This window comes from Periophthalmus magnuspinnatus, chromosome 1 (genome assembly GCF_009829125.3).
Source record: "Periophthalmus magnuspinnatus isolate fPerMag1 chromosome 1, fPerMag1.2.pri, whole genome shotgun sequence".
Taxonomy (NCBI): Eukaryota; Metazoa; Chordata; class Actinopteri; order Gobiiformes; family Gobiidae; genus Periophthalmus; species Periophthalmus magnuspinnatus.
In genome coordinates, this window is record NC_047126.1 from 4,322,204 (window position 1) to 4,337,431 (window position 15,228).

The 15,228-nt window shown below is 41.6% G+C and overlaps 2 protein-coding genes across 6 annotated transcripts in view; one reads left to right on the forward strand and one right to left on the reverse strand.

The window, feature by feature from the left end:
- The window catches only part of si:dkey-92j12.5 (multiple PDZ domain protein), a 40,477-nt gene extending 40,109 nt beyond the window's left edge, over positions 1–368 (reverse strand). The window contains exon 1 of the mRNA XM_055225829.1: positions 356–368. Within this exon, the coding sequence (XP_055081804.1) occupies positions 356–368 (13 nt within the window). The remainder of the gene's footprint in view (positions 1–355) is intronic.
- Positions 369–1,899: 1,531 nt separating this feature from the next.
- The window catches only part of adgrl3.1 (adhesion G protein-coupled receptor L3.1), a 220,900-nt gene continuing 207,571 nt past the window's right edge, over positions 1,900–15,228 (forward strand). For 3 of the 5 annotated variants that reach the window (XM_033966987.2, XM_055223687.1, XM_033967003.2), the window contains exon 1: positions 1,901–2,584. The gene's annotated coding sequence lies outside the window, so the exon portion shown is untranslated. Of the gene's footprint in view, positions 2,585–15,228 lie in introns of all 5 variants that reach the window. The other 2 variants (XM_033966996.2, XM_055223676.1) reach the window with 2 other exon arrangements.

Consider the following 15,228-nt stretch of genomic DNA (forward strand, 5'->3'; position numbering starts at 1 on the left):
CCAAATGACAGACAGGGTGTCCCTGTTTCCAGCTGCTGCTTATGAGGATGAGGCAGGTCTAACAACTGTTTTGTTTCTCTAAAAACAACATGTCCAGTACGACACTGAAACTGAACTACATAATGTGACACTGTATTTTTGAAGCTGGTATAAGGCTTGCACCCAGAACACTTTTCTGGCTGAGTTGGGACAGAAGAGTTGCTCTTAGTGTTTAACCACCTGCCCATGAAGTGTTTGTGCAGTGCTGCTGGCACACACCTGAGGGTAAGCCTCCATCCTGGCAGCATGGCTCTCTTTGCTCTGTTTTGGGGGGAACTTGTTACATTTGCAGCTTTATTCCTGTGGATGTTCTTACCCATAATGTCCATCGTGACGTGTGGCTCGCTGAAGTGTCAGTCTTAGTTCGATTATAGATGAATCTTATTCCTGCTTCTGTGGCACCTGCAACAGGTAAACATCATCCACATGAAAGGCATAAAAACAAAGAGGTTTGGTTCTGGGCCTGATACTGACGCGTTTATTACCAGTGTCTGCTTGTCTTTGTGCTGGATTCATAATAAGCCCTCCATTATTTATTTGCACCAGAGGGAGTATTCATCATGTTATACCTGGACGTTGGTTGGAGGCCTGTTGTTTGCAGCACGCGCCTTGCTTGTCCTAAAGCTCTTTAGCAGGATTTAAACGGCTCCAAAAGGCTTTATGAGCCACTGATGATAATTAACAGCGACACATGGCCTCACGACCATTTTAACTTGAAGCGAAGCATGTGCTGCTTTAAAGCACCAGAGCAATGACATGATTTGATTTACAAAAGGACGAGTGGGAAATGACAACGTCTCATCTGGAATCTGATTAGACGCGCAGGTTTTATACGCGCGTTACTTTTAAAAGTGTTTGATGTCCTTCACGCTGTGTCCACACCTACCTACTGATGCTAAACACTACTTTAAACCATCACAGATCAATGATTACAACATGATTAGATATGCCATATATGAAAGCACCTCTCCACAGTGACGCGCACAGACACAAGGACATGGACAGACTCCGGCTCTCACCTCCATCTCAGACACTCGGGAATCAACAGGTCCACGCGCAGCTCCTCCTCCTTCAGTCTGAGTTCACCTCTGGAGAACAGCACAAACGACACTCTCCCCGTGGAATAAGTCATAACAGTACGTGAAGAAACGATCATCCAGCAAACAGCGCGCGATGCGTTTTATTTCCCATCATTGTGTCCGCGTCTGTGCGTCCTGCAGTGCGCATGTGTCACCCTCTGATCTCCAGACTCATCCCTGTGAAGAGGCTGCGACACTTGTGCTAATCCTGCGAGGCATTTCCATTGGCTATGAGTCCGTGACAGTAATGCCAAAGGTCAAGTGACATATGAACTTTAAACACCTGACCAGGAAAAGTGTCAAAGGGCCATAAGATCAGACATGTGTCCAACAGTGAGGAAAGGCGCGTTTGTTTTTTTTGTGGAAATCCATTAAAATGAGGTTATTCTGCAGGTTTGTTAACAGATCATAAAGAATAATCTAAAAAATCTTTAAGGGACAGGTCTGATTAATAACTGATGTGTTTTTTCAGTGGGTTATTTATGAAAAAGTGCGAAAACATTATAATCTATTCTTCTGTAAACCATATTATCAAGTGTTATAATGCAGTTTCCTTGTATGAAACAGGAGCAGTGGAGTCAGTAATAGTACCCAGCTGAGTCTGTGCGCGCCTCCCCTGCTCTCTGTCCTGACATACAGTAGGTGGAGCTCTAACTCCAGATAATTTGGCGCCAAATCCAGTTCCGCGTTTTCCACTCCTCTCCAGTTCCCCCTCTCGCTTCTATCCGCATCCTCCAGGCAGACACGCAGGACTCGTTGCCCCCTCCTCATTCTCCTATCCTCCCTTCTTTACGCCCACCTCAGCGTCCTCCTCCTCTATCTCTCTCTCCCTCCCTTCCGCGCGCGCTCGCTCTCTCTATCGGCCCTCCTGCAACGCACCGCAACGCTCCTCTCCTCTCCTCCTCACTGGGGCTGATCAACCGAGCATCCACCTCGCCTCCTCCAAATTGGTTTGTCATTTGTGACCCTGCTCTCTTCGTGTCTGTCTCTCTCTCTCTCTCCCCTGTGCGTGAGTGTGCGTGAGTGTGCGCTGACCACGGCGCTTCTGCTTCTGCTGCTGCTGCTCTGCGCCTGTGGACCCCGAGCACAGCCAAGTCTGTAAGAACACAGAAGCGGCGAAGAGAGGGAAAAAACGGGAAGGGATACAGACGGATAGAGGGGGAGAGAGAAAGCCTGAGCTCCCGCCGCAGCAGCAGTTCTCAGCGGGCTCGTGTTTTTTTCTGGACGTTACCTCTTGATTTGGATAGGTGCTTTCTTTGCCTCACCAACACCTCGTTTTTGAAGGACGTGTTTTTGGTTTGGTCTGCACGGTTTAGGAAAAGGACAGCCACGTTTGCTCCCGTGTGGACAACCCCCCGTTTTTCCTCCGATTTGGGCGATTTTTCTAAAGCAAAGGTGTCCCCTGACTTGCCTGCGCTGGATGTGTGTTCGCGCGCACAGCCCTGGTTTGTTCTGTTGCGCTCACGGTAAGCACTGTCAGCGCGTCATATGTGCTGTTTTTAACATATCAATATGCGTAAATGCGCGGCGTGTGGTTCCTCATGTTGTCTTGGACGCGGTGCTGTGCTCACTCTGTTTCTCACGGATGCTCATGGGAATGTGGCCTGCTGCGACTGTTCGACTTAAAGGGAGCAGTGAGCTGAGGTATACATGGCACAGCAGTCCAGTGGTCTGTGGCTGGATGGGCGTCGCTCTTAAAATGGATGTGTCGCCAACTAATAATCAACCAACAATGTTTGTTTTTATTTATTATTAGCTCTATTTTCACCACAGAAGGCAGTGCGTAAACATCCAGTGTGAGGCTGTATCTGCAGTGTCGATTCCTTGGTTCTGAAACATGATGCGTTTGAGGGACACCTACATGATTTAGAATTTAAACTCTGAAGAAACGCAGCGTGTCTGACGTCCCTGCCCTGCGCTCCCTGATCGTGCGTAAAAAAACACAAAAACCCAACACAAACAGCAGGTGCTTCTGTACATGTCAATCACTGCTGTTGTGATGTGAGTGACAGGAGTTGCCTCACGGTGATGACCTTGGAGTTAAAAACTAAAGGTTGAAAGGTGGAGCTGGGTCTGTGGAAATGTTTAGTTCCATTTAGGTGCATTAAAACCCGATTTGACGGCCAACAATCCAGCTGCTGTTTGACCCTCGGTGTAGTCATTTGGTGTGCGTCTCCGCTGGGGTGGCTGCTGTGCGCACTGCCACATGAATTACTGTTTTGTGTGAGCAAACTCTTTGTGTGCGAATCTCCAGTGCGTTACGCATGGCCCCTTTACAATGTCTTGATTCATGAGTGGATGCTAAAAAATAGAGCTTGGGAAACACATTTACAGCCGATTCTCCTCGCCTTGTATTCAAAAATGTGGATTAATCAGGTTCCATTTCTGTCCTTGTAAAATGTTTATTGGATTTACTGGATCACTGGATGTTCTGACGCCAGTGTAAGGTGTGCCAAAGTGTATACAGGGTCATCATCATCATCATCATCTTATAGGGGACTGTGTTATGGCACCTGAGGCAGTGCAATGTGCAACAGCTGCAGCCACACAAACTGCTGACAGTGGGTCTAGTGTGTCCTCTTTTAATTGGGTCACTGATTCATCGCACTTAACTTGGTACACAAAAACAAGCTTTCGTAAAAAAAGGGAAAAGATACGTGTGCGGGGAATTGGCTGAGATCTGTCTCCGGCTAATGAAACACAATATTTGCTTTAGATTTGGGTGGCTCCAATAACAGCAGCTATAACCCTGTAATAGGAACAGGCTCGCCATTTAAATAAAGGAGGATTGCTGCCTGTTGAACATCACATCCCAATCTCTGAGATAATGAAAATAAACCGTGACAGGCAACACGATCCAATCCAGGCAGACAATAACAAGCACATATTGAATATTAAGACAAGCAGCCATATCATTGGTAATCCTGGAGTCTCCATCTGCATTGTCAGGGCTGGTTACTGTTGATCTTAGTGGGTTTTGTGTGTGTGCTGTGTGCCAGTGCAGGGAGGACTGTGGCAGAGTGATTAGGCAGTTTAATGACCTGGGTGCAGCTTTTTTTTTAAAGATCAGTTTAACCAAAATTGCGTTAGACATGTCGACATATACGAACTGCTCGTGCTCTTACGGCATGGAGATCAATATGTCATTCTGCCGGTGCGTGTGTTATATTTTTGATGTTTGATTCTCTTGACAAATTCACTGCATATATTGCTTTTGCTACAACGAATCCCACTGCTTTTTAGAGATATTTGAACAGTTTTAAAGGCTTTTCTGTGGACTGGTGTTGCAACTTAGCCTATATATACTATAAACACTGCGATACCTGCGTCAGATTGTTGCCGTTTGTTGTATCTGTCCCTATTTAAATAAAAAAAATATTGTAGGACTACAGACAATGTACCTATAGATTCAAATCCGCTGTGTTTGTCTGAGTCATCCACTGCCCAAACTAGACATTGCTGAACTCGTCAACCTATGCTCCGCACATCCCTGACTCGCAGTGAACTAAAACTCAACCTCAGACAGACACATCGACCATAATATTACGACCACCTGAATGTAAGACCCAGCCCTACTCATCCATTTGGTGCACGGGTCGTTTTTCTCTTAAAATACTGAATGAATAGATTATTTTTGGAGTTTGAGTTTCTATAAATGGCGTTTTTCTTGCGTACTATCAAACTAAATGTGTTGAAAGGACACGATAAAACTGCAGAAATAAATAACTAATCTGCAAATGTCAACATTGCGATAATTATTAAGCGCCTTTCCGAAGCAGAACGGTTGCACTATTTCTTAATGTTGTGATGATTCACTTTGGTAGTCTTTGTGCGCAGAGTTTAACCTAATTCAAAAGACCGCTCCACTAAATGCTTTCTTCCCCACTCCCTCTCTTCTCTACAGTGCAGAAATAATGAGCTCGGATCATTGCTCCTTCCTCTCATCTCCCACCTAAAACACTGGGGCATGTGTTAGCGCTTCCTCCTCTCCGTCCTCGGCTCGGCTCAAAGAATAACCAGACTGGACTCTGTTTTCAACTGGCAGCTCACTTCACCTCCTCCTTAATGTGTGAAAGTCGCTCAGATGCTGCTCGGAGGTTCACTGGGGAAAGCGGTTTCTCCTATGGCTCCTTTTGGCTCGGAAATTGCGCTAGTATGGATGGTTTCTTCTGCCATATTGGGATGTTTAGTGTTCTGTTGCTAATGCATTGTGCTCTACAAGAAACATAAACCCTCACAGCGTTTGTATCAAAAGTGTGAGTGAGTGTACTGGGTTTTTTTTGTTTTATGCACGCTGGTAAACCTTGAGATGACAGTGTTCCATTCCTGTTATTAACATGTAGTGCTGCTGGTTCATTCATTGTTGTTGTTGTTATAGACTCTGTGAAGCAGTTGTCACATTAAGAAGTTGTCTATAGATCACTTCACTAGACTCTTATGTTCTTGTGTTGCATTGCGCTGCCACTCTGCATAAAGTAAAGCTGATCGTACGCTCCAAGGCAGGAACATCACGATATCAAGTTTTGTGTTACGATTGAACGTGTGTGTGTGTGAACGTGTGTGTGTGAACGTGTGAGTGGTTCCTTGATCTAAAGTGCTTTGAGTGCCTTGAAGGTGGAAAAGCGCTGTATAAAAATCTTACCGTTTACTTACTCAACACTTTCACTTTGAGATCGCAGTTTATGTCAAACTTATCGCTCTTAACCTCCTAGAATCTGGGTTTTCTAGGCCACAATGAACATTTTTTAGAAGAAGAGCAGCAAACAAGAACAGGAACAATGCAAAAATGTTCAGTTTAGAATATTTGTAAGAGTTTAGAATGGTCAGAATATTAATTTTTGTTTTTGTAAAGGCATGTCTTCCTGTTCCTGTCAGCAGCTCTTCAAATGTTCAAAGAGGCACTTTCTTTTTTACTCAGGACAAATGTTGCTGTGTTCAGGGACTTTATAAATAGTTTTTGCAAATCATTATTCAAATGTTTTATCAAAATGATTAAAACGTAGAACGAATGTCCTCATATGTGGACATCATTTCTCTCAGAAACTACATAACGTAACAAGAGAATTCTTTATTTTTACACTCATCAGGTCCAATCAACCCAAATAACAAAGAGAAATGAATAAAGTTAGACATGCAAGAGCTCGGGTCTCAGGAGGTTAAAGCACATTTGTTTTGTTCTGCCTTGTATAACTTTCCTAACCGTTTTATCCTAAGGAGTGTACACATATTTTTTTTAACTTTTCCTTGGACAAACCTCGATGGATAATTATCTTGAAGATGTAGTTGGACCACAGTGACTTTGGCTGTAGCCTCACAACGAGAGGATTTGCATATTGGATTTGTTATTGCGTGGATGCTCTTGGACTTCTGCCTTTCATTTAGCGCTGAGTGACAGGCTCGGTTCCGCACGGACACACACACGCACACACACACACACACAGGGGCGCACTCGACGTCTCAAATGTGCTGCACCTTGAGAGACATCTCTGCAGTTCACCGTAGGTTCTAACGTCCCTAGGATGAACCTATTTTGGCCAAAAGTATGTGCGATAATTGAAAAAACAGTTCATTTTTGACATCCATGGTTCCGAAATATATGTTAAAGTTGTGTTGTGAAGTACGTGTGTGTTGTAATTCTTATCTTAAATGAAGAAATGAAGAAATACAGTGACAATCTGGATTAACTACGCATATTTTTATCCCATTATCCTGCCTTCTGCCTCTTTAAAGCCCCAAATTAAAGCCGTATTCTAACCTTTCTGATCTAAACACCACTGTTCAGCTCGATCTGTCTGTAAAAACCCAAATATCTGCAGCTCATTGTTCCATTTCAAACCTCTCCCTTCTCTCTGAGCCCATTATCCTTCTCCGCTACAAAGAAAACACTTGTCCCAACCGTCAACACTGCAGCTCCGGTCCGCCGCGTCTCCTGGCTGCCCTTCACCTCGCTGCGCCCCCTGTCACCACTGCCCCGCTCCCCCCCCCCCCGCCCACCGCCCACCCAACCTTTCCTCCCATGTGTTTGTTCCCGATAGCCCAAACATACATCAATTACTGGTATAGACACCCAGAGCATAGCCAGGGCCCGCAGCTGTTGTATTTAGCCACACACATACGCGCCGAGGACTAGCGAGCGCGATACAAAGCCCGACTGATTGTGCGGCGTTCGCTCAAAGGTCCGACAATTATTTTGGTCTGAGCAGGAAATCTTTTACAATGGCACTTTTGCCCCCCTCCTCCTCGTTTTCCCCTCTGCTGTAGTCAAGTACTTTGTGACTGTGTGTGGTAATCGTGTTTTTTTGGTTAATTTCAGTGCCTCAGAATTAACTTAAAACCGTAAATCGCTGTAGGATTTTGCAACGTCTCATGTAAATATCATAAACTGTGCAAACTCAGTCATTTGGACCTCTTGGAATATCACTCGTAATCATAGTATAGCCGCACAAAGTGTTTCCCCGAATCTATTTTTAAAAACGAACCAACCCGATATAACAAATTACGTAAAAGTGTAATCAAACTGCACAGTCTGAGGAGTGTAAATCCTGCATCTAGTGGTATTTTAATCTATTCTAATGTGCTCTTTGTTTGTTAATTAGCGCATTTCATCCATACTTCTGTTTATTAATCAATCTTATCAACTTCAGGGACTTTGAAATTAAAGTCATTTTTCTAAAGAACAAAACGCGCTATTTTCCGCACTCTATAGATTTCCGCTCTATTAAAAAAACATGTGAAATATTCCGCTGGCCTAAGTGACAAAGTGTTTTTTTGCTGAGTGTATAGTAGAAAAGTGTCTTTAAATGAGCCGTTTTATAAAATGTGAAGCAATAAGGCCGAGGAGATGTGAATTATAGGGCTATGAACAATGAGGTCATCACAGGGCTGCGGGCATAAATCACTCAACTGTTGTGTTTTAGCACTTAGTTTGTTATCGATGGAGGAAATGACAGCCGGGCAGAGGAAAACGCTCTATTGTTTAAGGGCGTGCATTCAGCAGAGGAAGTTACGACCGTGACTGCCATGACGGGCCTGGCACCGGTGACTAAGGTCGAAACAATACGTGGGGATTTCTTGCAGGGGTCAAACCGACTGGAAATAATTGAACGTATAGACGGAGATTTTGTGTTTGAGTTTCGAGGCGACGCTGGACAGAATGTAAAGAGCGAGACCTGCTGTACCGCTTTGTACCAGGAGGTGGAGTAATGAGTAAAGACGTGTTGGTATCGGTTCATATACGTCGATGTAATAAGACGATTTACTGGTTGTTGTTGGTCGTAATGTTTGAGCTTTTATTTACACAGCGCTGTTCATTCATTTGGATCAGTTTTGTCTTACTTTATGTTCGTTTCAAGTGGATAAATCCCGTTTCCAGTCCCTGCACAGCTGTCTGTTAATACCGCGTACGGGCAGATACTTAAATCTACAGTATCTGATTGGGGATCGGAGCTGAAAAAGCTGGATCGGTGCAGCTCTTGTGTAATGAGTGTGTGCAGCTCGTAGCCTCGTTAGTGTTCCTTCTTCATTGACAAAGACCCTGTTTGAATGCCTTTGTCATTACCCAAGGAGAGCTGCTATTGACGGTGAAAATCAACAGTTTGGGTGGTGATAAATAAAAGGTGTTTTCAGATGTTTGTCGAGGATCTTTACGTTTTTCCCAGTTTGTAGAGACACAGATATAAAGACATGTACTTTTCTCACTGTTTCTGTTGTTCAGTAGCTGTTGTGGTTTGAATGAGTGACAGGAAAATGGCTAATGTGATTGTACGTGAACTCTTAAATGAAGAAAGCTTTAATTCTTTTAGAGGTTTTGCTTCTGTATTCAAATCATCTTCTATTTTTTGCCATAATGAACCACTGACACAACTAATATTAACACTCTTATCACTATATGGTTATGATTATTATTGCTTTACTACTGTATTTTCCGCACGTCGCTCTGGAGTATAAGTCGCACCAGCTAAAAACGCATAATAATGAAGAAAAAAACATATATAAGTCACATTTTTTGGGGTCCAAGAACAGACATTTTATCTTTAAAGGCAAGTTATAATAAAAACAATAAAATACAGAACAACAGGCTGAATATCAGTACAACACGCTAACGTATTTTTGTTCAGTCTTTCTCACATGTCTTTTAAATCACCGTAATGTTGAACTTTTACATTTTCAGTGGTCCAGGAGTAGTAGATACTGGTACAAGTCTACAGAAAATTACAGGACTCAGGATTGTGCTTTGTAGTTTTTTTCTTTTGTTTACATATTTACTCATTTGTTGTAGAACTGATGCTGCTTTTCCTTGAATTCTTGTGTGTTATTATGAAAATGGGTGAGGCATCATAAGTATTTTTTTTTTTAACTTCAGCCCAAACTCGTTCGGTCATGATAGAAATGTTATGTACAACCTTCATACAAGTTGAATAATGTTTGATTTGAATGTAAGGACCGAATAACATAACATATAACATAACATATAACATAACATAACATAACATATAACAACATAAAACATAACATATAACAACATAAAACATAACATATAACAACATAAAACATAACATATAACAACATAAAACATAACATATAACAACATAAAACATAACATATAACAACATATAACTTAAAACATAACATAAAACATAACATAACAACATATCACATTAAACATAACATAACATATAACAACATAAAACATAACATATAACAACATAAAACATAACATATAACAACATAAAACATAACATATAACAACATAAAACATAACATATAACAACATAACATATAACAACATAAAACATAACTTAAAACATAACATAACATAACACATAACATATAACATATAACATCACATAAAACATAACATAGTGACAGTAACAAAGATGTGACATTATACATTTGAATAATTTCACATCTGAGTATAAGTCACACCCTCGGACAAACTATGAAAAAAAGTGTGACTTATAATCTGGAAAATACTGTACAATTTCAACTATCAGGGCTGTCAATAAACAGATGCTATGTTGAAACTAGTTTAATTTAGTTCATTTTTTCCCGTTTTATGATCTATCTCATTATTCCATCGTATTAAAAGGTCTAAGGTTAATTATTATTAACTGTGTGACAGCGTGACAGCTCTATATACCACTGTTTTTACAGCTTGTGTAAAAATAATTGCTACTAATCCTTTATCTACTGGCCTTCACGGGAATCGCTCTCCTTTTTCTTTCTAGGCCTGTCAACACATTTTGAAGCATGATATATCACTACAGAAAATATTGCGATAAACGATATAATTGAAACTACATAATGCCACTGATAAAAAGCCGGAAAAGCCCATTTTTAAATGTCCTGCATCATTAGACGGCCTGAGTTACAACAAATAAACATCAGAACAAACCAAGAACCAGCCATTTAAGTTATTTACTCCACCCTCTACAGCTCAAATCTGACCTTCTTACATAAAAAAAACATCAAAAATCTGCACAGTTTTGCGAAGAAACTGTACACACGATGAATATTAAGCCCCAAAATACACCGATCCAGTCTTTATATACTAAATAACCCTTGATATTATTGTGACAGGCCTAATAACTACTGCTTTTCCTTCACGGGACGCTTTCTTCTTCTTCTTCTTCTGACCCTATAGCAACCGCTGACATTAGTACTCCTTGGAAATTTGAGTCAAAGTATCCCGTTTCTACCTGTGTAAAACCCCACACGCGCATACACATCTAACAAACGATAGCGCACGGTCATTATTTCTCAGCTCTAACTAAGTTGTAGCCTCCTTTACCGTTGGGTTCCATATCTCCCTGGCACACCGCACCCACTGATGTTCCCCATATCTTTCCTGTGTTCAGCAGATTGTCCACAAAGCGTCTGCTGTAATACCATCTTCCCCAGGCCCCTCTTAAATTTCCTGCTTACTGGGCTTTTACTTTAACTGCATTACATACATCTTCCACTGCTACTTCATCTGCTTCCTTTCAGCATCAAGCCGCCCGAAAGATCCAACCAACTCCAAAGATGTGATGGCTCCAGCCTGCATTAGTTCAAAATAATGCTCCCGTTTCTTGTCTGTTCAGTGGCCCAGGAGTGATTTATATTGAATTGTGTTTTTATTTTCATTCGGGAGTCCTGGAGAGTGAGAATGTGCCAGGCGATATTGATTTTGAGCAAAGTGGCTATTGGTAGGAGAAGGCTTATAGCGTGACTGATACCCGGTGGAGCTGAGATATTTAAAGTCAGCCATGATTAGTCACCTGATGGTCTGTGTCCCCGGGGGCAGAGTTGTATGTTTAAAGCGCCAAATCGATGACTGAAAAGGCTTGGAGACACGATTTGAATACGAACCGTAGAGCGTTTATATATCAGAGGACGTAGCTAACCTGCTAGCCGCCGCGTTGCAAATAGGAAGTGAGCATGGGAGCGCTTCCAGGTCCATCGATTCTGGCTCCGCTTCTGCGACTAGACTCGTCATTTTGGTCTTAAAATGTTCGTAAAATGTTGAGACTTTTGTTTTTTTTAAGATGTCTACACTAGAACCTGCTACTAGCTCTTCATCTTCAGGTCTTGTAATACATCTTTTCAGCAACTTTTAGTGTTGTATTCTACCGTAATGTAAACGGCGAACGGTATATCCACTTATGACCTTGTAAGGACAGTGTGTACAATGAGTTAAGTCCTTATAAGACCAGCCTTCTATGGATAGTACCTTTCTCAGGCTATAACTACTGGAAAAACTCCCTTGGAAATGTACTCTCCACTGCAGGGGTGTCCAAACTTTTCTCATTAAGGGCCACATATAAAACACAGATGAAGCTGAGGGTTGATTGAGCGCCATAGACTGGTCGCCGATACAGTGAATACTTCAAATTTGCGCGTTTATTACGAGTTAGACTGAACCACGAGATCGTTATTCCTGCTTTGCATCCTCAATGTGACACGCTAAATAGTTGAGATATAAATGTACTGTAAAAAGTACTGTTTAAAGTAACATGGGCCAATTCATCTGGAAGCTTCACGGCCAAGAAAAATTGGTCTGAGAGCCATGTTTAGCCCCAGGGCCACAGTTTGGTCTGCAGTCTCTTCCTTCACAATCACAGCTGTTTTGTCCATAAATCAAGATATAAACCGATTACAGCCCAATGTGGCGCTTTCTTTTCCGCTAACGTTAGCAACAGGTTTGATTGACAGGGTCGTTAAGGGGCGTTACCTTCAACAGCCTCGCTTCAGATTGGCTCTTTGGTTGCTATGATACTCGCAGTCGGATTTACAAATATTGAACTAGGCTCTAAATTCGCCGCTATAACTGCGCTAGCCTCGGTTAGCTTCATTTGACTGGAGCTGAACGCTAAAGGTGACGTCACACAAGTCATTTATTCCACTTTTTTTTACACAGTTTATGATTTTGATTGATTGATTTTTCATTTTCAGTTCAAAAATAACAGCGCTTTCGAGATTTTCCTGAAACTGTTCATGAAAAGTCAAACGTTGCTCTGTTTATGGAATATTTTCATCATCTATTCATCCATTTTTTTCCGTTTTTCCGGTGCTGGGTCGCGGGGGCAGCAGTCTAAGCAGGGACTCCCAGACTTCCCTCACCCCAGACACGTCCTCCAGCTCCTCCGTTGGGACCCCAAGGCGTTTCCTCCAGTGTATTTTCATTATCGATATGTTTTAAATTTCGATTTTGGACGCTGGTTTTAGTATTACCAATTAGCACGTGATTTCCGATACGTTTTTACAACCCTAGAAAACTGTACGCAAGTGGTTTTCTACTGTGTTTTGAGCGACAAAACCAGCACCCATCATTTGTAACACTATTTATTATGTTTCAATTAAGCGTTTTATTGTAATAATGATTAAAATTGTATTAATTGCACAGCGCGGTCACCTGATACTTGAGCGTTCTGAGTTATTGACTTGATGTTTGTTTTTAGCCTTCGTTAAAATCTTTGTTTTGCATAGACTCCAGGACAAAAATTCAAAAGTATCACATGAAAAAAAAAAATCCTACTTAAGTAAAAGCGTTAAAGTACCCGTTTAAAATGTACTTAAAGATTAAAAAGTAAAAGTATTTCATGCAGATTTTAATAATAAAGCTTCAAATGTTGTGATTTTGATAAAGATTTGTGGTTTTTGTTTGTATATTTTTGTTTGCTCCTGTTCAAAAATGTAGTGGAGTAGAAAGTACAGATACTGCTGTCAAATGTAGCGAAGTAAAAGTAAAAAGTATACAGTTTAATGTACTTAAAGGATTCGTATTACACTATTTTCTAATCTGTTGTAATGTTTCTTCATCAAAAACAGACCTGGAGTTGTGTTTTGTTTCATTCACACAACAAAAACACAGAAAAAAACTGCATATTTTGACTGAGTTCTTCTCTCAAACAGAAAACACTCTGTTCCACCTTGTGATGTCATCATGTGGTAATACAGGAAGTGCTCCACTGTGTTTTTAAACCACATACACCTTCACTAGAATCATTTGGATGATTTCAGCTCTGGAATTGTTAATCTCTACTAAAAAAAAAAAAAATCTTAAAAAAAAGGAGCTGTTAAACTTAAAAACTACCACTTTATGACATCACAAGGTGGAACAGAGCATTTTGAGCTTCGAAGATGTGGACGGACGAATAATAAATGCTTACACAAACACACAAAACACAACTCTAGGTCTATTTTTGATGCGGTAACAACATTATAACACGACTTAAACCTCACAAAAGTCCATTCTGTGTAATGTAGGACGTTTAGGTAAAGTACAAATACACAGATACATAAAAATTACACTTAAGTACAGTATTTTCCTACGTTTACTTTGTTACATTCCACCGCAGGGACTGAGTATCTAATCTCATATTGATTTGCAGCAGTAATGTACAGATTGTCTATATTAAAGCGCATCTCCATTTGTTGACATTCCCTTTAAAACCCGTGTGTTCCATAGCGGCGTGTGCACATTTCGCCCGTGACTCCAGAATAACGCCGGCGTGTGTGAGATAAAAGCTCTGGGTGGGTACATGCCATGCATCAGCAGCCGTCAATTTGCCCCTGACATATCTTTGCTTCACATTTTACAATAAAACCATTTTAGCAGCTCAGTGTTTTGCCTGGGCGCCTGATAGTGTCAGGGGAAGACGGATGAGGCTCTCTCCGGCCTGTGCGCCTCCAGCTATAACTTACAGGGGCTGCACGGAGGCTCTGGAACCATGTAAGAAACACTCATATAAGGGATTTATACCACGCGGCGGCGGGAACGGCTCTGTCCTTTAGAGAAGAGACAGTATCAATCACGTGGCTCCAAATGATCTGTGCGACTCAGGACCTTCACCGACTCTGGCCAAGGTCAGATCTTTGGACGTCCAACAATCAGCCAAGAGGAGAAGGTTTTAAACTTAGAGGTGTGTTCAGTTTGTTAAAAGGATGTGAGTGTGGACGTGGACGTGGACGAGGACGTGGACGTGGACGAGGACATGGACAGGTGATTTGTAAATACTGGGAGGGGTTTAATATTCATGAAATAAATAAAATAAAAAATAAATATATAAAGGAGTTTAAAAAAAAAAAAGGATTGAGGTACTAAGGTTATAAGAGGGAGAGAAAAGGAGATGTAGAGAAGGAGAGAGAGAGAGACGGAGGAGGAGAGAGAGATGGAGACAGAGAAAAGGAGAGAGAAACAAGGAGAATAAAGGAGAGAGGAGACAGAGGAGGAGGGAAGGAGAGAAAAGGAGAAAGAGAAGGAGAGAGAAACAAGGGGAGTAAAGGAGAGAGAGAAAAGGAAAAAAGAGAAGGAGAGAAAGAGGAGGAGAGAGAGAAAAGGAAAAAAGAAGGAAAGAGGAGGGAAGCAGAGAAAAGAAGAGAGAAGGAAGGAGAGAGGGAGAGAGAGAGAAAAGGAGAGAGGAGACAGAGAAAAAGAAAAAGGAGAGAGAGAAGGAGGGAGAGAAAGAGGAGGAGAGAGAGAAAAGAAGAAAGAGAAGGAGAGGAAGAGAGAAAAGGAGGGAGAGAGAGAGAAAAGGAGAGAGAGCAAATCCAGTTTCCACCACTGTGGCTTCTACTGTTACTATTGTGCGCTTCTACAACTTGTACAAATACAGGCCACTTCACAACC